Below are 22292 nucleotides of genomic sequence, written 5' to 3' on the forward strand. Positions count from 1 at the left end.
TCCATTTCTGATCCATCTCCCTGCTCATGTGCCTAGGAAAGCCATGGAAGATGGCCAAAGTGCTTGGATCCCCACACCCATGTAGGAGATTGGGAAGAAGCTCATGGCTCCTGGCTTCAGCCTACCCCAGCCCTGGTCATTTTGGCTATTTGGGGAGTAAACTAGCAAATGGGATCTCTCTCTCTCTCTCTCTCTCTCTCTCTCTTTCTGTGTGTGTGTGTGTGTGTGTATTCCTTTCTGTGTTGCTCTTTCAAATAAAATAATCTTTAACAAGCAAAAGATAAAACCTCTAACTTGGTTGATTTACGAGTAGTCCTCAACCCTGGATTACCATTATGAATTTTATAATAATTCAAAAATTCCTATCATCATTTTTAATAAATGACAAGTATAGACTGGTAACTGACTTTCTAATAAGGGATTATCACTTTTTTGAGTTACTTATTATAATAATAAGACCAATTACATTAACTATTTAAGATGTATTCAAAGATAGTTTGGTTGACTAAATTATAGATTTGAAACAGAATATTAAATTACAAAGAAAAGATGATTATCTATTCTTTTACTATTTTACTTACTAGTAAACAAAGGCATGGAAACTTGCCCTAAATTGCAAGAGATATTGGAATAAAATCTTTTTTCCAGTGTTGTGTTCTGTTTGGGTTCCAAGATAATCTAATGATTATGAACAAAGAAGCTGATACCCCAGCCCTAGTGCTGTCAAATACTGTATGTTTCTAGAAAAGTAGCTTAATTACTCTAAGTCTCAATGTTCTTATCTTGAAATAGGAAAAATGTAATACTTAACTCATAGTGTTGTTATAGAGATTAGGTGAAATCACAACTGTGAAGCAGCACATTGCATCACACATTAAATGCTCATTATTTAGTACCATTGTCATTAGCTATGTGGTGATTATTGCTCCATAAACATGGAGCTAGAAAAAGACTTTTACTTTACCTGTGTTTCTATTTTGGTTCCCTGAGGCACAGAATCTTACACATGAACAAAACGGAAATTACAAATCTGCCCTAACATTAAAGGATTGGTTTGCCTTAAACTTTGTAAGTTTCAACTTGATTTAAAAGCAGGGAATTAAGAGTGTTTTGTGATGTATAGCTTATCTAAAATCAAACTATGATTTGTGTAAGTGAAAGCATAATTCCTCTATAGAAAATACTCAATTGGCAATAACCCAACTTGGCATAAGTTCAGATAAGATAGATGAGAAACTCAAGATGAATAATAAGAATCGGGGAACTGGCTTAAGAAAGAATAGGAATGTAAGTGAGTGCCAAGCGTGCAGAGTTGAGTGGACAGTGAAATCCTTGGATGAATAATAAGGAAATGATTAACTATGGCTGGTAGTACAGAGTGTATTTGGCATAGTTTTGGCGAAGGCTCAGTGTGCTGGCCTTCCTGGTGAAGACACAAAGGGCTTTACCATGTAGTCCTGACATCCAAGGAGTTTTCTACTCCAGAGAGAAACAAGACATCGGCAACAACAAAAGGAAATTGTTAAGGCAAGGTGGCAAGTAGTAAGTGGCATAGGAACTCAGTGAAGACTCAGGAGCCCTAGGACAGTGACTCTTAAGCCATGTGTATTAGAAGATCCTGAAGGACCTATTAAAATACAGGCTTCTGGATCTCACCCTGGGTTTTGGATCCAGTTGGGGAGGTGCTTGTCACTTCACACTTATAACAAACCCCCAGTGATGCTAATAATGCTCTTATTGACAGCCAGCCTTGAAGAACCACTACTCTGGGAAGATTTCAGAGACGAGAAGGAGAGCTAACAGAAAAGAGTACATTCAAAAAAAGTATTCTCATGAATTTCTCTTGAGAAAACTTGAAAAAGTTGCACTAGACCAGTCCTTCCTTACTCCAGTCAATAATGAAATTTTAGAGAAGCTGGCTCTTTAATCTTTGTGCGTATCTGATTTCTGCCTCTGGCACTGCCTGTATTTATGCCACCATTCCTCATCGCTCCTATCTCTGTAATGATTTCCAAAATAATGTCCCTGTAGTCTGCCCACACTTCTTTGGTCACCTCAAACAAACTGCCTTCCATGCTGTTAGCAGAAATATCTTCTTAAAACAATAAATGTGATTGTGTTATTGTTAATTAAAATTCTTCATTGATTCCCTAGAGCTTGCAACTTAGTCTACACATACCCAACTGCAATTGTCATAGTCTCTTTCAGTCATGATCCTGTACTACATCTAAACTTTCCTTATTGCATTACACTAACTGGGGTCTGTTGTATTTTCCAATTTCCTCTTATAGACTACTTGTTACATATCTATCCATATACTGTCATTATCACCTAGTAAACACCTACTTATACCTCAAAACTTGGTTTCAGGTGATACAGGAAAAAGCAGGTAACTGGATTAGTGCCATGAGCTGGAAGCCACCTATCCCTATTCCCTGCCCTGTGTAATCCTATCTGTCTGTCAGTCAAATAGTCCTCTTCCCAGGATGTTATCTCCCTTCATTTTTGACCTGGAGTGGGAGGTACCATGTAGCCACTCCCCTTCTGACTTTATAAAAGATGCCTGCAACTGGGAGGGGTTCTTTTCCCTTAGAGAGCAGGACGAGACAGAGACAGCTCTGAGCTGCCCTCTCTGCTTCCCTCCTACCCCTTTCCCTTCCTGGCCCACTACACTCCTGAACTAACCCCACATGTGTGTGTTTGCTTTCTCACCTTTTAAACAAACTGCACTTTGTTCACCATATATGTGCCAGTACTAAGAATGTTTCTCTAAGTAGAAGTCAAGTACCTGGAATAGAAATTAGATCCCACCTATGTTGGTAGAGTTGGAATAGTCCTAATTTTTTTTTTTTTTTTTTGACAGGCAGAGTGGACAGTGTGAGAGAGAGACAGAGAGAAAGGTCTTCCTTTTGCCGTTGGTTCACCCTCCAATGGCCGCCGTGGCCGGCGCGCTGCTGCCAGCGCACCGTGCTGATCCGATGGCAGGAGCCAGGAGCCAGGTGCTTTTCCTGGTCTCCCATGGGGTGCAGGGCCCAAGCACCTGGGCCATCCTCCACTGCACTCCCTGGCCACAGCAGAGAGCTGGCCTGGAAGAGGGGCAACAGGGAAAGAATCCGGCGCCCCGACCAGGACTAGAACCCGGTGTGCCGGCGCTGCTAGGCGGAGGATTAGCCTAGTGAGCCGCGGCGCCGGCAAGGAATAGTCCTAATTTTTTGTTGGTAAAGTTGGTATAGTCTTAATTTTTAGGTTTGGTGTTATCATAAATAGAATATGTAGTGAATATGCTATTTTCAACTTCATAATTCCAGCATTTCATACTTGTACAAAATATATGCTAAAAATTAATAAGTGACTTGGACAGAGGGTGATAAATAGATAAATAGATGGAAGGTAGAAAATTTGAGTAGACCCTTGGTTACTGTGTAAGGGGTTACATAAGATGGTAAGATATAAGATTCTTACTTCAGCTAGGTTCAAGTCATGTGGATACTACATTAAAGAACTTTTATTCTTAATCTTTAAATATTTGGAATATTTGAAGAATTTTGAGTATCATGGTAATATTCGAAGTACTACTTCAGAAAAGTGATAGAGAATAAATAGTTATAAAAGAGTTATAAAAGAGAAAGAGATTCAAGGTAAGGAATGAAGTGAAATTTGATGGCAATGCTTCATGTGCAGGTTAATTAGGGCCTGGACTAGGGAAATACTGGTGGGAATAGGAGAGATTCAGATGCAAATTATTAATCATTAGGACTTGATGATTGAGTGCATGCAAGAGGGCAAAGGCGAAAGCCAGAGCATCAGGAAGAATGATGATTTACTAATAGGCAGAGTAAAATTCAAAGTCAAGGGCAAAGGCAAAGCAAGAGATCATTAATTTTGTTGTAGGCCTATTAGTGGATATTTTAAAAGTTACTGTTCAAATGCAAATGAGTCACAATAACCCTCTGATCACAATTTAATTCTTCAATCCTCTAATACCCAGCAGAGCTTATTGAAGAGGGAACACAGTGAAGAGGGAAGGAGGGGTGGAAATAGAGGAGAAAGATCGCAGTCCCTGCCTCTTCCAAGGTCAGCCTTGATCAGAAAGGTGATGAGCTATAGGCCAAAATTGGGCGCAGTCAGATAAGAGTTGCATGGAAGAGTGAGGGAGATACAGGATTGAAAAATTTGTGGTACATGAATAACAAACTTTATTTACTTTTCAACTTTTTGGGAACTAATGGTTCCAGGCATATCTAGAACACATTAGGCCAATCCAGAAAAAACAAGGAGTATATTAAACCAGTTACTGTTCAGCCTTAAAATATTCTGGGTTTGGGACTCACATTGTGGTATAATGTGTGAAGCCACTGCCTGCAATGCCAGCATCTCATATGGGCACTGGTTCATGCCTGGCTACTCTGCTTCCAATTCAGTTCTCTGCTAATGTACCTGGGAATGCAGCAAAAAATAGCCCAAGTCCTTGGGCCCCTGCATCCTTGTGAGAGTCCCAGATGATGCCCCTGGCTCCAGGCTTTGGCCTTTCCCAGCCCCAGCCATTGCAACCATCTGGGAAATGAAGCAGTAGAGGGAAGATTCTCTCTCTCCCACTCTCCCTCTATCCCTCTCTCCCTCTCTCCTCTGTAACTCTGCCTTTGAAATAAGTAAAATTAATCTTTGAAAAAGAATTAAATATTGTGGAGGCATCTGTGGCCAGCATTCTGGTATGGCTAGTCTGCCACTTGCAACACTGTCCTCCTATGTCTAAACTCTGGTTCAAGTCCCAGCTGCTACACTTCTGATCCAGCTCCCAGCCTATACTCCTAGGAAGGCAGTACTTGAGCCCCTGCCACCTATGTGGAAGACCCAGGGTGGAATTCCTGGCTCCTGCTTCAGCCTAGCAGAGCCCTGGTTGCTGCTGTCATTTGGGGAATAAAATGACAAATGGAAGATCTCTTTCTCTCTACCTTTCAACAATTTTATTTAAAAAAAAAAAATACCAGAAAATTAAACATTCAGAGATGTTCAACCACGCATAGAGAAAAATCAAAGAAGTATTTTCGGCACTTTAATTGTAGAAAGATAATCAAATGACTATATGAAAGTTTTATTTAAAAGCCCTCCAAAACTATCATTTGTTGGTTACACTTTATTAGCCAATAACAAAATAGATCTTCATAGATCAATTTAAGTGCTACCAGTTCAAAAATACAGACATTTGCCTCAACAGTTATTAAGTCTTGTGGTAACGGTTCTATAAAACAAACCTTTGCATTATATGATTTCAGAAGTCATTGTCCATTGCATTAGCCAACTACACAACAGTAAAGTGAGTCATTTATAAATGCCACCATGTCCTTTTTTATTTCCTCTATGCTAGATTTGGTCTATTGTATCCAGCCTTTAATTTATCTAGCCTTCTACTGTTGAGCAGTAGCCTGTACCAAAGAATACTCTTTAGCACTATTTTCTTTGTAAAAATGGCCAAAATGGAATGAAGATTGCATTTTGGCTCCAATGGACAAGACAGAATTACATTACATTTATAGGCTGTTGATTGTGTTAAGTGTTTCCCTCAGTTCACAGGATTCACTTTTTTCTTTTTTTTTAATAAGATCTACTATCCTGCATGCCAAAATCTTTTCTGGTATTGTTTAGCTTATGTCTCCACTTTTCATTTAGTATAAGATATTATATTTATTGTGTCATGAATGTAGTGGTGTTGAATAGCTTTAACAACTTTGCTAGCCAGTTTAATCTTAAAATTCACATAACATAGTTAAATTTCTTTATAATAAAATCATATGGTGAGGATATTCCTACTAGTCTTTTATACACAAAATAATTGCAGTCATTCCTACTTCAATTAAAGACATTTTGCTAAGAAGAAATTGATTTTTTATGTAACAGGGTCTCTGTATAGTTTTCTATAACTAAGATTAGTAGTTGGTATAGCAAGTGGCTATTAAGTTCAATCCTTCCATAAAAAGATACATTTAAGTAATTACCAGTACAAGCTTCTTGAGAAAATTGTGTATAATTTAGCCATTTACATTGTATGCACAGGGTAATTTGGTACTTGACGAAAATGGTTAACTTGTGTCTGACTCTTGTAGATCCTACAGAGCAGGTGACAATACAAGTGCTGCCTCCAAAAAATGCCATCAAAGAAGGAGACAACATCACGCTTAAATGCTTGGGAAATGGCAATCCTCCGCCTGAGGAATTTTTTTTTTACTTGCCAGTAAGTGCTTAAGTTTTACTTGAGCTAAACCTCTACCATTTTGTCCTATTGTTTAGCATCTGGCCAACATGAAGAACTGTAGTTAAATGAGAAGGGATGTTACATTTGTAGACCAAGGACACTACTTGTAGAATATCCTTTGAAAGCTTTTCAGCATCTCCCAAAGTTCTGGCCTTTTTATTTCTCAATATTGAGAGATTTCAGAAACAAAGAGTAAGAAAAAAAGTTGACCACAGGAAACTTTAATTGCAAAAATTGAAAGTTTAAGTGTTCAAAAAAGCTATGAGAATCTTATCTTTGGAAGCATGTAACTATAAAGTAGAAAATGATAACAGCAAATGGTCTGATGTTAGTTCTAAATCTCCCCCACAGGGATTCCATGAGCACACTTGTGATCTTCTGAAGTAGGCATAGTTTTGTTGCACTTTATGAATATATGTATATCTTGAAGGAATAATGATGTGGGCTGTTGCTTCTTGCCATATGTAATCTTGAAGTGTCAACTTTTTCTGTATCATATCTAAATGAAATGACACATAAAGGATACTTTGAAAAAATCCCTGTAGCATGTGTTTTGGATGTTATAGTGATATGGAGCCAGACTAAGAAAGAGCTGTGTCTAGAGATACTCATATGCTTTCCCCCAGTTCTGTGTTTGACATCTGTGTTGGGTGGAAGGAAGCCATAGACAAGTATGACTCATTATTACATTTATTACAGTGATGCAATACTAATTCCATTCATTACATTACTCAGCAGTATTCAAAAATATCATCCACTGTGTTACTAAGAATACTAATTTCTTCTACCCTCAAATGTTGTCAAAAAAACATTGTTTCTTCTAATTAGTGGACAGGCTGGTTTTGCCTCATGTAGAAATTTTGAAACTAAATAGGTCACCACTTTGGCTGTCAGGAACAACAGAGACAAATTCATGCTTCAGTTTTAGCAACAATATGTTAATTATCTTTTTGTTAACACATAAATTTATTTCATCTAACTTTTCCTATGCTTAATTTATTGTTCTGTTTTCTTGTACTTTTCATTTTATCTTTCCTCCCCTCTACTCTTTTTTTATCCTTTCTTAATTAACTCTTCTATTTTCCTCCATCTGTACCTCCCTCTCTATCTTCCTTCCCTCTTTACTTGAATATATAGCATGTTGTCTTTTAGGTTGTCTCAAATATGTTTATCACATCAGGTAGGACACAAATATAAAAATCTGCCATATGGGACTCGTGCTGTGGCACAGCAGATTAAGCCTCCATTTCCAGCATCCAATATGAGTGCCGGTTCAAGTCCTGGCTGCTCTACTTCTCATCCAGCTGCCTGATGATGTGCCTCAGGAAGCAGTAAGGATGGCCCAAGTACTTGGACCCCTACTCACACGTGGGAGACCTGGATGAAGCACCTGGCTCCTGGATTTGACCTGGCCCATCCCAGGCTGTTGGGGCCATTTGGGGAGTGACCCAACAGATGGAAGATCTCTTACTCTGTCCTCTCTCTCTCTCTCTCTCTAACTCTGCCTTTCAAATAAATAATCTTTTAAAGAAATCTGTCATGAAACTCAAATGCAAACCCTGTTGTTAAGTACTGTATAAATTAGCTGGTCAAACTCCTTAAAACTAGAATATTAATTATTTCTCCAATTATCAGATGTTGGCAACACAAACTGACCTGTTTTGTTTGAATGAAAGAACATGCTTCCTTTCTTTCTGAGAAAATAGCATTTTCATCAAGAAATACAATTGTTCTCATTCTGGTTACTAGTGTAATCTTCTGACATTTTGCCTCTATCAAAAGGGACAGCCCGAAGGAATACGAAGCTCAAATACTTACACACTGCCAGATGTGAGGCGCAATGCAACAGGAGACTACAAATGCTCCCTGATAGACAAAAAAAGCATGATTGCTTCAACAGCCATTACAGTTCACTGTAAGTCACTTTCTTCTTCATTACCAGCTTCACTTCAAAGGCCTCTAATAGTCTAACTCAGCTATCTTTTCAAATAAATTGCAACTATGTCTTTCTTAAATGACTGGGTTTCAATAGACTCAGTAAAAAACCTCAAAGTTAAGTTCAACTTTGGTCAAGGTTTGTCTGGCAATATTGAAATCTTACATGGCCCTTTGATGGTGATAAACCTAAGTTTTATTTCTAAATGTCATCAAATTGTAGTACCAAAAAACAATATTCAGTGGGTCTTAAATAAAACAACTCACTACATGTTTTAAAATAGATAAGTGCACAAAGTTTGCCCTGGGTCTGAAAAATGTAGATTAAATACCCTTTCCTTTCTTGCAGAATAATATTTATATTCTAACTCAGGCAATAAAAAAATCACTATAGACTTGGCTTTTGGAATAACAAGTACAGATGATTAAAAATTGGCCAAATGTGCTCTATCTAGAAGTATAGTAAATATCTAGTTACAGACCCTCTTGAAGATCACCTTGAGCATACCTTTCTATTAACTCTTAAATTTATTTTGCTTTCCAGACTCTCCAAAGGTTGTATTTTCCCCTGTGTGATGGGAAAATGCACAAATAAGAGACACCTAGCTTGAGTTTTTTATTTATAATTCTTGTGTAGTTCATACTGTCAATACAGTTGTGGAAGCAGAAAACTAACTTGCTCCCCAGTGAGGCTAGAGTTCATCATGTGCTTTGGACGAGTGTCAGTATTGCCTGGAAGTAGAGGCTAACTGTTCATTAAGTCCTTTGCACTCAACAATATCAACATGCTCTAGATATGATTTACTATGATTCTACTGAGGATGAAGTATTTCTTTGTTTCAAAATTAAAACAGAATTTAGAAGTTGTCATGAACACATGGCTCTAAGTCTTTCACTCTAACCATAATTTTTTGAAAACATGTAGGATAGGAGCTTTAACTTTGAGGAAGGTACAGGTGGGTGCATTGGTAAATAAAACAACCTGATGGTTATTTTTTGATGATCTGATGTTGGGAGTACACCCTAGAGAACACTGTAAAAATGGTGGATAGTTAAAACATGTATACAGCCATTTCTCTGTTTGCCCATATTCATGTTACTTAGGTTTGAGCATGAAATCATCAGGGTCTGGTCATAGAGAAAACAGTGACCATTCATGTAATAAGAATAATATTTTTCTCTGAAGAGCACTAAATCATGGGACCATGTATCCAGACCTGTTACTTGAGAAAAAACAGTAAAATAATGGCTATAGCCAGAAAATAGAATTGCCAGTAGAATAAGTGTCTGGTATCATTGTTCATGATGTCTTTGGGCCAGTGACCAATAATCTAGTGCTTTAGAGATAGTGCAGTGAACTTATGTTTAAGAGATGCTAGGTAAGAGTACCTTAAAAGCATATAGCTCTTGTTTGTCTTACTTGTTGGTAAAGCACAATGAGATAGTAACAGGATGATAAGGCAAAAATGTGGTTGCACACAAATAGTGCCTGTGTGATTGACTGTGATGGGAGTGCCTTGGGGAAATTAAACAAAAGCATTTAACAGTTTAACTGGATTTCATTGCATTTAGTTAAATTGAAATGAGTCTTGGTTCTGACAGGTTGACAGTAACATTGGGTTTTTAAGACCCACATTGCTCTTAAAAGAAGAAAAATTCTTATAAGTAACTAAAAATTTGTTATAAATTATAGGAAAACACAAAAATTCTATCTCTGGCCTTTTATCCTTTAATATTTGTTTTCCAAAAACAGAATTTGTTTCCTTTCCCTAGATGACTAGAAGGAGTATTGGTGGAGAAGTAGCTCGTATCTACATATATTTGCAGAGCAATGCTTTCATCAAGCCTCACCCAAAAGATTCACAGTGGCCAGAAAAATAGCTATTCTTCCTCTGCCAAAGCATATGCATGTAGCTTCTTCACCAGAACTGTCGATGTCCATAATCACCCATTAAAATCTTTTTCTTCTCATTGGCAAGTTAATCATCCAGCCAATGAAATCTTCCAACTCATACTGAATAAAGTTTTCATTTAAATACATGGATATTTCCAAAAGTACATGGAAAATTCAATTATGTTTATTTTTGTGCAGGGAAACTCATGCATAATTTTCTCATAATACACATTTTCTATGAACTTTTGGAGGATCCCTCATATAGTTAACCCAAACATTCTTAAGAAACTCCTTTTATTTGTGATGATGTATTTTTGGTTTTTTTTTTTTTTGTTTGTTATATTATTCTCTTTATTGGTCTGCATATGCTTCTGTATGAAATGATTTTTTATTTATTTATTTTTATTTATTTTTTAAGGAATACAAATTTATAAGTACAACTTTAAAAACAAAGTTATTCTTCCCACCCTACCAGCCCTCCCACCCACACTCCCACCCCTCCTTCCTCCTCCTGGCTGTCTGCCAGTCCCATTCTCCATTAAGATTCACTTTCAATTAACTTTGTACACAGAAGACCAACTCTATACTAAGTAAAGACTTCGACAATTTGCACACACAGACACACACACAAATTGTTTGAGAACTGGTTTTACAGTTAACTCTCAATACAACTCACTGAGAACAGAGGTCCTTCATGGGGAGTTAGTGCACAGTAATTCCCATTGTTAATTTAACAATTAACACTTTTATGTGTGATGTCATTGACCACCCGAGCCTCTTGACATGAGCTGCCTAGGCTATGGAAGCCTTTTGAGTATAAAACTCTGTCAGTATTTGGACAAGGCCATAAACAAAGTGCAAGTTCTCTCTTTCCCTTAAAAAAAGAATTTCCTGGGCCAGCACCGTGATTCATTTGGCTAATCCTCTGCCTGCAGCTCTGGCATCCCAGGTTCTAGTCCTGGTTGGGGCGCCAGGTTCTAGTCCCAGTTGCTCCTCTTCCAATCCAGCTCTCTGCTGTGGCTTGGGAGGGCAGCGAAGGATGGCCCAGGTGCTTGGGTCCCTGCATCCACATGGGAGACTGTGAGGAAGCACCCGGCTCCTGGCTTCGGATCAGCGCAGTGCCGGCCATAGCAGCCATTAGGGGAGTGAACCAATGGAAGGAAGACATTTCTCTCTGTCGCTGTCTATAACTCTACCTGTCAAATGAAAAAAAAAAAAAAAAAAAGAAAAAAGAAAAAAAAAAAAAAGAAAGTATGTCCTTTTTTGATGGCCACTTCTTTCCACTGGGGTCTCACTCATAGAGGTCCCTTATATAGAACCTTTTTTTCCACACTGTCTTGGCTTTTCATGCCTGAAATGCTCTTACGGGCTTTTCAGCCAGACCAGGAAGTCTTAAGGGCTGAATCAGGATGTCAGAGTGTTACCTGTAGCAACTGTCATTCTATGAATCTGCTGTATGGACTGCTTCCTGTGTAGAACATTCTCTCCTTTTTAAATTTATTATATTTACCAGACACTTGATCCTATTTATATGATCTCTTTAACTCTTTATCTTATCTGTATGTTCACTTTAACTCTTAATATGATCACTTTAACAATTAAGATGGCATTTTTACCACCAATTTTAATGGGATTTGGAGACCAATGACACATTTTTAAATTGTACCATTAGAAGTAAGTCTGTAGGAATGAATGTAGAACTATACAGTTTTACAATTACAAACTTCCTCCTCCCTCTCTTATTCCCAATATTATTTTTACTGAGATCTATTTTCAATTGACTTTATACACATATGATTAACTCTATGTTAAGTAAAGAGTTCAACAAATAACATGAAGAAAAAAAGACAAAAAAAAAAAAAAAAAACAAAGAAAATGAAACTGACCTTGACAGTAAAGACAAGGGCATCTCAAGTTACCTGTTCTTGAACTGTCAATCTCACTTCTACAGATTTCATTTTAGGTGTTCTATTAATTCTCACAGATCAGGGAGAACATATGGGTATTTGTCCCTTTGGGACTGGCTTATTTCACTAAGTGTGCTGTTTTCCAGATTCATCCATTTTGTTGCAAATGACTAGATTTCCTTTTTTTATATACTGCTGTGTAGTGTACATATCCATAGTGTACATATCCCATAATTTCTTTATCCATTCTTTGGTAGATGGGCATTTAGGTTGATTCCATGTCTTAGCTATTGTGAACTGAGCTGCAATAAACGAGGAGGTGCAGATAACTCTTTTGTTTACTGATTTCATTTCCCTTAGGTAAATTCCCAGAAGTGGGATGGCTAGATCACATGAAAGGTCTATACTCAGATTTTTGAGGTATCTCCATACTGTCTGCCATAGTGTCTTTACCAGTTTACATCCCCACTAATGTTGGATTAGGGTACCCTTTTCCTTACATCCTCTCCAGCATTTGTTGTTTGTTGATTTCTGTATGAAAGTCATTTTAACTGTGATGAGGTGAAACCTCATTGTGGTTTTGATTTGTATTTCTCTGACAGCTAGTGATTCTGAACATTACTTCATGTGTCTGTTGGCCATTTGTATTTCCTTTTTTGAAAAATTGGCGCATGTCTTATCTGGGTTGTTTTATTGTTGTGGAATTTCTTGATCTCTTTGTAGATTCTGGTTATCAATCCTTTATCAGTTGTATATTTTGCAAATAGTTTCTCCATTCTCTTCACTTTCCTGACTGCTTCTTTTGCCACACAGCAACTTCTCCATTTGAAGTAATCCCATTTGTTAATTTTAGTCCTGACTGCATGTGCCTCTGGGTTTTTTTCCAAGAACTCTGCCTATTCCAATGTCTTGCAGGGTTTCCCCAATGTTCTCTAATAATTTGATGATGTCGGGTCATAGATTTAGAATTTTAATCCATTTTGAGTGAATTTTTGTGTAATGTATAAGGTAGGGTTCTTGCTTCAGACGTCTGTATGTAGAAATCCAGTTTCCCCACCACCATTTGTTAAAAGAGACTGTCCTTGCTTCAGGGATTGGTTTTAGCTCCTTGGTAAAATATACGTTCATTGTAGATGTTTAGATTGATTTCTGGTGTTTCTATTATTTTTCATTGGTCTATCCATCTGTTTTTGTACCAATACCAGAATGTGTTGATCATAACTGCCTTGTAGTATGTCTTGAAATCTGATATTGTGATGCCTCCAGCTTTATTTTTGTTATTTAAGATTGTTGTAGTTATTTGAGGTCTCATATGCCTCCATATCAATTTCAACATTATCAGAAGACCATCCACCCAGACCAAGTGGTATTTATCCCTGGTATGCAGGGATGGTCCAACATTCACAAATCAATCAAATACAACACTTCCATTTTCATGGATTGGAAGAATCAATATCATCAAAATATCCATTCTTCCAAAAGCAATGTACAGTTTCAATGTGATACCAATCAAAATACCAAAGACATTCTTCCCAGATCGAGAAAAAAAATGGGATGTTGTATTTTTTAATGTTAATGAAAAGCAAAAAAGAAAAAAGTGTACTTCTTCCCTTTATTTCTTCAACCTTGTGACAGACATTGTGGATACCTCAGTGACAAATCAAGTCTCCGTCACTATCTTGTGGCATGAACAGTAACAAGAGGAGCAGATGCTACAAACAATCAACAGATTGCAATAACAGTCCTTAAACCAAGGAAGAACAAATTGTGTAATGACTTATTCTCATCCCCTAGAATAAAGTTCCAACTTCCAGTCTGGTCTCAATTAATTATGTGGCTTTATCTTCTGTGAGTTATCACCACTCATACTAGATTACTTACTATTGTGAAATCTTCCAAGCTTTCTCACCTCTTTCTCTCTTTTTCTTGGCTTACATGGCAAAAGTTTGCCTTTCATCTCCAACTATTAAAGCCCTCTCAATCATCAGGGGTCACACAGCTTCCTATACAAAGCATTTATGATTGCTTTGAAACCCAGTTTGCCTCTGTTCTCTATACTTCTCCCTTAAGTGTTTGTTTGAACCTGTGTTTGTAACCCTGCATCTTTCAACAAATATTTATTGAGTTCCCAATCTGTACTGGGTTTTTACTGGGAGCCTATTTCATAGGCTGTATGCTATATAATCTTAAGTTGAGTGTATATAACCTCTACCACATTAAATTGTAACCCCATTATTCATCTCTGTATCTCCCATCAGTGCTTGGGACAGAGTAGCTATACAGTAACTGTGTGTTTGATTGAATTGGATTTTCTACATACAGATCATACTAAGGTAGTAAGGTTTTTATTATTTGCCATCTGAAAGATCATATATCTTCCAATGTGTTTATACTATTTTTTAAAAAATGGTATCTAGTGACAGTATACTTAGCAAGAAATCTTACAAAATTTCAACTATGTGAGAAATGAAATAGCATTTTTTTAAAAAAAACTACTTTAGTCAATTTTCTTTGAGGGAACACCTAAACTATCTATGCTTTTCCAGTTTATAATGATGGATAACTGTACTTGATTTTCTCACCTTTGTACCATCTCTTTTATAATATTTATTTAGTCATCATTTTTATTTTCTTTCAAAAGTGATTTAAGAATTTTTTCCTTAAGGTAATAGACCTTAGGGGATCATTTATATGCACTCAAAACATCAGTGGTATTAACTGCAACTTGATGCATGATCAATTACATTGCTAATTCACTTGTCCAAGTTGGTCTCAAAGCTGGCTCAAAACACTAAGATGATTATGCTTCAGTTCATTTATTTCAGTCACATAAATCAGGTCTGAACTTTCAAGTGCAGTTATAAGGTTTTTTTTTTTTTCATCTTTTCATCTCCAGTGTATTTTGACTATCTTACTTTCTTGGAGTTTGCGTTTCAAGCAGATTTTCTGCTTCACAGATTTGGATTTGTCTTTAAACCCAAGTGGGGAAGTGACCAAGCAGATTGGTGATTCCCTGCCTGTGTCATGCACAATATCTGCAAGTAGGAATGCAACCGTGGTGTGGATGAAAGTAAGTGATATTTTTGGTACTGTCCTACTGTTTGAGCTGATTTCTTTGTTATATTATATTCATATATATACTCACTGATAACAGGTTTATATACCCACACTTAGGCTGTCTCTTTTTCTTTGTAATAATACAACCAAATTACACAAAAACTTTAGAGGTACTCAGAAACAGTGTGGCATCCATGACCGATGCTCCAAAACTTAATTTGGAGCATTATTTTAACTATATATGTGTGCTAAGTGATTTTACACATGCACGTACACACACACACACACACACATACAGCTATGTACTTTGGAGATTAACAATTTACAATGTGTTTTTTACTCACATTATTCTCAAATGAGCTGTTTGAAGGCTACTTATATGCATAGATTTCAAATATTTTTTGCAAAATAAATATATTTTAATTCCACTTTACATGAAATTTCATTTTTGTTAATTGTTGGGAAAGGGGTAAATATTCTAGTAGACAAAAACCATCTAATCTTAGGATTTCTTAGTTTTCTATTTAGAGGTTCAATTCCTAGTAAAATAGAATTTTTTCTGTATTTCAGATGATATTTGAAGTTAAATGTTATGTTTTCTTTGTTCATATACCTTAGTATAATAATTTGTTAAGAGTTTCTTTAAAAAAATCAGTCTTCCATGGAGTTGAAGCACAGTGAGTTAAGCCACTGCATGGGATGCTCGCTTCTCATATTTTATTTGGATCCTAGCTACTCCACACTTCCTATCCAGCTTCCTGCTCATGTACTTGAGAGGTCACAGATAATGGCTCAAGTACTTGGGTTTCTGCCATGCACATGGGAGAGTTCCTTGCCTAGCTTCAAACTGACCTAGCCCTGGCTGGTTTTGGCATCTGGGGAATAAGCTAGCAAATGGAAGCTCGCTCTCTCTCTGTGTCTGTATTTCTCCCTCTCTCTGACACTGTATATTTTAAACAAATAAATCTTAAAACAAACATCCATTCTTTTCATAATTGTCATGGCTCTGTAATGGATCCCCTATATTGATAACAGTTCTGATGCAGTAACTTGAAAATAAATATACCCATTGCTGAAATCTCCATCAACTGCAATTAGCAGGTATCCTCAATTGAGAACTTCCCTTAATAGAAACCATTGCATTATTCATATAATTAAGTTTGCATAGTAACTCAATATGGTAAGTTATTACCCCATTTCATTAACAAAGAAAACTAAGTCACCAAATTGTATGTACTTGTTCCAGATTGCAAATTTAGTAATAGAAGAGACTGAAATAAAATTCCAATATGTCTCACTCCAAAACTACAAAGGAAAAAGGAAATCTATATTTGGAAACCTCTGAAGTTAAGAAAATTTTTCAGTAGACCCAAAATAATAATTTTAGTCTTATCATGCCTTGTGAAATACTTGACTTTTTACTTAATCAGGACAACATCAAGCTTCGATCTAGCCCATCGTTTTCCAGTCTTCAGTATCAGGATGCTGGAAACTATGTCTGTGAAACTGCTCTACAAGAAGTTGAAGGACTGAAGAAAAGAGAGTCCCTGACTCTCATTGTAGAAGGTAAATGAGATACTTCTCACCAATGCAGATTTTTCTTTGAGGAAAAAAAAAAAAAAAGATGGTCTCTTTTATGATAATGGTTCAACATTAAACTTTAATTGTAATAATATTCTAGGAAAACCTCAAATCAAAATGACAAAGAAAACTGATCCCAGTGGACTATCTAAAACAATAATCTGCCACGTAGAGGGTTTTCCAAAGCCAGCTATACAGTGGACCATTACTGGCAGTGGAAGCGTCATAAACCAAGTAAGTATTTGTCTTCTGTTCTATGCTGTACTTGGTCCATGGAGAGTTTTTTTAGGTACCTAAACTACATAAAGGTTTGTTGCCACTTGAAATTTGCAGTGTATTCTCAGGGGAAGCTCTTGCTAACTTTTTAATTTTCCCAAAGGAAGAACATGACTCAAAGAGAAATTTTAAATTCCAGGGTCATGGAAAATGAAAGAAATATTATCTGTTTTTAAAGGAATGTAAATCTGATGTTGTTCCATGGTTGTTAACTTCTGAAATATTCAGGCATAAAGGTATATACTTTTCTACATCATAAATTGACACATAGGAATATAAGTAGACTTCATTAGTTTGCTTGCTGAAGCACATAAAGGAATATTTCTTCTTGAAACTGGGCCTTGAGTGTGGGGAAAAGTACAGTAATTGCTTGTGCACATTTGTTTTGATTTGCCTATGATTGAACTCAGTTCAGAATAAAGAAAGTGTCCTGTTCTGAACAAGAGGGTTGAACCAAACTTTAATATCTTTACCCCTCATGGGCATTTTCATAATAGCAAAGGGCTAAGAACATATGAATGTATCAGTAATTTTCTACTAATATTAAGTCTTTGACACAAAAAGAAAAAAAAAAGGTGAGGATGTGCCCTGTCACCAGGTGTTCAGAACTATAATCCTACAACATTTCCAATTTGCTTGTGTTACAAACCTACCTGTAATTTCCATTTTCTCCACACAATCTTCACATCACCTCTTCTCAGGAGGAATAATTAAAGACTTTACCAGCACCTAGAGGTGCCATTTGATTATTTGAATCTTCCATTCTGCCTTCCTCCCAGCTTTGGACCCAGTTGAAATTTGAGAAGATGTCTATAAACAAACACCTGCAAAATAATTTTAAGTCAAAATCTCCACTCATCCTCTACCAGGGAAGTCAGACCACAGTTCACCTTAGGCAACATAGCTTTGCACAGCAATGTGGATTTTGGCTCATTCCCCTATGGATGATGCATTTCTGTTGGCATGATTTTGGGTATGGGACACCCCTGTAGCAAATGACTCCTGATTTGTTTAAGTATGATGGGACACACAGCTGAGAGGCCATGCCAGAGAAGAGCACAGAGGCTCTGGACCCTTTCAACTTAAGGAAATGCAGTTTCTTGATTCAGAATAAAGATCTAAACCTCTGGAATTGCTGACAACCTATGAAGCTATTTTATATCATCAAATGCTAAAAACATAGAAATGTTTCTTTTCTACTCTCTCCTTTTTGCTCTTTAGTTCAGTTAAGTAATAAGTGCAGTAAAACGAAACCTTCAGGTACTAATAATACAAGAATAAGAACTAGAAAAATAAGCACATAGTGAATGTCTGATGAATGAAAGGATACAAAGATTTAAAAGGCTATCCTGGAAATGAAAAAATGTACTTTATTAGAGCAAGGTAAAAAAAAACAGGGTCTTAATGAGAAAACCCTATGAAAAATCCTAGTAGGTAGGATAAAAGTAGCAGATGAATTTCCTATGAGCCAGAAATAATAATTCCATTTTTCTTTGTCAAGGAGAAGGATTGATTCTGACCCGTTAGGTGATATGTTGTTTTTCTTTTCTAAGTTTGTGCTGATCAATCCACAATCTTTTATTTGTTCATTCCTCAAACACATGCCAAATCTATTATTTTACAACTAGGATGTATCTTTACCCTTCCTCCACCCCCAGGAACTGGAAGAAATCCCGCCTTTGTCCTTAAGGCACTTAGAGTATAATTAAGGAAAAAGCAAGCAGAGAGCTATGTAGGACATGATGTGTAAAAATGACTGAGAAAATAATATATAGTATATATTAGCTTCAGTCATGTTGAATTTTGGAGTCAAATTCTAGGAGATGAGATTAAAGTCTATGGTTTCTTATATTTGAAGGATTTAAATACAATGATTGCCCTTGTTAATATCTCACAAAATTCAGACTTAGAAGTAACTAAAAAAAGAGTCCATCATCTGTATTTAGCCCAAAAAAATCTAGAAAACAAAGATTTTATTTACCAATGAACAATCATACATACATATATATGCACTTAGATGTAGTGGTTTAAGGTAAAGGAATTAACTCCTGCAAGCAGAAGCAGTTTCCAAATTCATAATTAAACTCATACGTTTATTGAGGGAAAGAGGTGATTAGATCTTAACTGCTTAATTATTTTGAGATGAATATCATCATGCCAAAATGGTGACTACACCTGCATATCTATTGAAAGTTTAATTTAACATTAGAAGTCACAATTGAAAAAAAAAAAAAGAAACCCCATTGTGGATTACTAGTCTTTTTCTTACCTGCTGTAGATATAGGCATACAATCCTTTCTTTTTTTTTTTTAATATTTTCTTTATTTATTTGAGAGGTAGAGTTATAGACAGTGAGAGGTAGAGACAGAGAGAAAGGTCTTCCTTCCGTTAGTTCACTCCCCAGATGGCCGCAATAGCCAGAGCTGCACCGATCTGAAGCCAGGATCCAGGTGCTTCCTCTGGTCTCCCATGCAGGTGCAGGGGCCCAAGCACTTGGGCCATCTTCCACTGCTTTCCCAGGCCATAGCAGAGAGCTGGATTGGAAGAGGGACAGCCGGGACTAGAACTGGCGCCCTACCTTACACATACTCACGAACAGTAGCATGTACTAAAGAACCACAACTGTCCTATTTCATCCCTTATTATTCTTTCCCATGTTTTTCTATTTTCATTTCTAAACCCATCTTCCTTTTTTTTTTCCAGACAGAGGAATCCCCTTATATCAATGGCAGGTATTATAGTAAAATTATCATTTCCCCTGAAGAGAATGTTACTTTAACTTGCGCAGCAGAAAACCAACTGGAGAGAACAGTAAACTCCTTGAATGTCTCTGCTAGTGAGTATTTCATTTCTGGCATTAAAAAGTAAGAAAAGTTGAAGTTATTCTTCATTAGTTTAAAATCTTCAGTTCCATCTTCCTGTACTGCATTATGGTAAGTTTTATTTATTTATTTTACATTTGGTATCATCATCATGAGGTTATTTTTTCTTTTTTCCTGGTTTCCATACTTGTATTATCCTTGTCTTGACAGTTAAATCATTTCATGTTTTATGAATCAGAGACTTTATCTAATCAAAGAATATTTCCCAAGAGCAGCAGAAAATAAGAAGGAAAGAAGTTGCTCTTTTTTAATACATGTTTTGTGTTCAGTGCAGAGTTAAGTCAGTCAATCATAAAATATTCTTGTAATAGTTCTAAATTTAGTAAATTTTAATTCCCTTTAATCTGTTATTTTGCACTCCACTTTTTGGTGGTGTTCTCCTACTCTTATTTTGAATAGGAATGTCAAAAACTTCATCATTCCACATAGTAATAGTAGAACTGATAGAATTCATGAAATTTGGCCTCAAAAATTGTTCCTTTTGTTATATCATATTTGAATCATGGCCAAAAATCAGAAAAAAATGATACTAACTTAGATAAGTTAAAAAAAATAATTGCTGAAATCAGTGTTACAAATATTTTCCAACAGCAGCTTCTGCTGAAAACAATTGCTATTTAATATGAAATTATTTTTCATCTTCATTTCTGCTGTTGTTCCTAGTGCTATGTCCACTTTAAATCAGGACTGTCCTAGAATGAGGTTCAATCTGGACAGGCTGTTGACTGACCCATCAAAATTTTATTCTTCAGTCAATCAGAATCCTGAATGTCACATCAGCAAGCTATGGATGCACTGTTAATTGTCTAAAGATGATGATCCTTAATAGATTATAAGTGCACTATAAAGGCCTGATGGATTGACAGGAGAAAAGAACCAAATTTAATTCTAAAATAGGAGCATTGACTTTTCACAATGCAATTCCACAAGTGTTGATTTGCCATTCCTAGAAGAGAACCTATCTGTTCTTCCTGAACAAAAGTCTCTCTTTTTATTCTAAGCCATTGAATGATGTGCTTTAGTTTTCTAGGTCTTGTAGAGCTTGATCAACATTTAATACATTTTCAAATTCAATGAGCACCTCCTGAGATTACAATTTAGTATATATGAGGAGGAATCTGAGAATATGATTTATATCAAACATCACAGCAGATTTGATGTAGGGCCATGCAATCTGAAAATATTCATATAGTTTAATATTAGATGATAATCAGCAATAGCAGTGATTCTTAAAATGAGCCAAGAGCTTGGCACTATCAGAGACATTTGGAAGGCTCTTGAAATCACTGCATATTTGCTTGGTAATCTCTAAGGCATCCTCAGTTTTAACTTCAATCTCAGTTGCTGTATGAACATCTCTATGATAGGTTCTTGGCAATAAAAAATGAAAATGATTTCTCCTATATTGACGCAAGTAAAAGTGAGGAACACCAAATCATAGACTTCTTTGGTGCCAACTTGTTTCTCTTATTAAAGAAGTACTATTAAAAGGTGATAGATAGTGGAAAAATTAATATGGCTTTCATATTAACACTATAGCTTGTCAGTTGTAAAATTTTCTATAATAGATTAATACGTTCACAATTTTAACTACTTTTTTTCCTTAAAAATTAATTTCTTTGCAGGGAATTTCATGTTCTGTTAATTGTGATTTTTTTTTACCCTTAGCTCTAGAATAGATATTTTATCTTTGACTACTATAACATCATACTATAATGGTAAAGGTGACTTTCATATATCAACAAATTTTGTTTTTAATTTCATATTAACATTTTTCATTTCAGTAAGTATTCCAGAACACGATGAGGCAGACGAGATAAGTGGTAGGTACTATGCTGCCGACTTCTTCCTTAATTATCAGCTCAAGATTTATGAAGTGTCATTGGACAAGTAATTTTCCCAGCTGTCCTTAATTTCAACTTGAATTAAAATACAAAATGAGACAAGATAGTAAGAATGCTAAAATTTTGCCCTTTAAAATCACAAGTTTGCATGTTAATCACAGTAGTGAGCCTTAGTCACTTTTAATAAGTAATAACTAGATTGATTTATTTTTTCAAATTCTTGGCATTTTCTGTAATTGCATGGAATTTTCTTTTTTGTTATAGATGAAAACAGAGAAAAGGTGAATGATCAAGCAAAACTAATTGTGGGAATTGTTGTTGGTCTCCTCCTTGCTGCTCTTGTTGCTGGTGTCGTCTACTGGCTATACATGAAGAAATCAAAGTAAGTTGTGAAAAATAATCTTCATTGTTTACTGAATTTTATTGAGAGATAATACTGTGTATCAATTATCTTCACTCCAGCTGTGCTTATAATTTCTATAGTAAGAAAGGTATATTCCCCAAATCAGAGTGATCATATTTTATTTCACCTCACAGGAACTTCATTGTCAACATCAGAGACATGGTCTGGGGTTTGAGTTCACATGTGTCTCTTTAATTTTCCAAGCCATTAGTCTGAGTCCAACTACCAGAGATTTTCTATGCATAATTATGTAGATATTTTAA

The 22292-nt window shown here is 36.1% G+C and overlaps 1 protein-coding gene across 3 annotated transcripts in view; it reads left to right on the forward strand.

Annotated features, from left to right (window-relative positions):
- Positions 1-22292, forward strand: part of ALCAM (activated leukocyte cell adhesion molecule) — a 208528-nt gene that overhangs the window by 169594 nt on the left and 16642 nt on the right. For 2 of the 3 annotated variants that reach the window (XM_002716725.6, XM_089330697.1), the window contains exons 7-14: positions 6102-6229; positions 8033-8165; positions 14944-15056; positions 16474-16609; positions 16725-16858; positions 19604-19736; positions 21567-21605; positions 21891-22008. In XM_002716725.6, the coding sequence (XP_002716771.3) occupies positions 6102-6229; positions 8033-8165; positions 14944-15056; positions 16474-16609; positions 16725-16858; positions 19604-19736; positions 21567-21605; positions 21891-22008 (934 nt within the window). The remainder of the gene's footprint in view (positions 1-6101; positions 6230-8032; positions 8166-14943; positions 15057-16473; positions 16610-16724; positions 16859-19603; positions 19737-21566; positions 21606-21890; positions 22009-22292) is intronic. The other variant, XM_008267007.5, reaches the window with a different exon arrangement.

Source organism: Oryctolagus cuniculus, chromosome 4 (genome assembly GCF_051225735.1).
Source record: "Oryctolagus cuniculus isolate XC-2025 breed Fujian yellow rabbit chromosome 4, ASM5122573v1, whole genome shotgun sequence".
Classification (NCBI taxonomy): Eukaryota; Metazoa; Chordata; class Mammalia; order Lagomorpha; family Leporidae; genus Oryctolagus; species Oryctolagus cuniculus.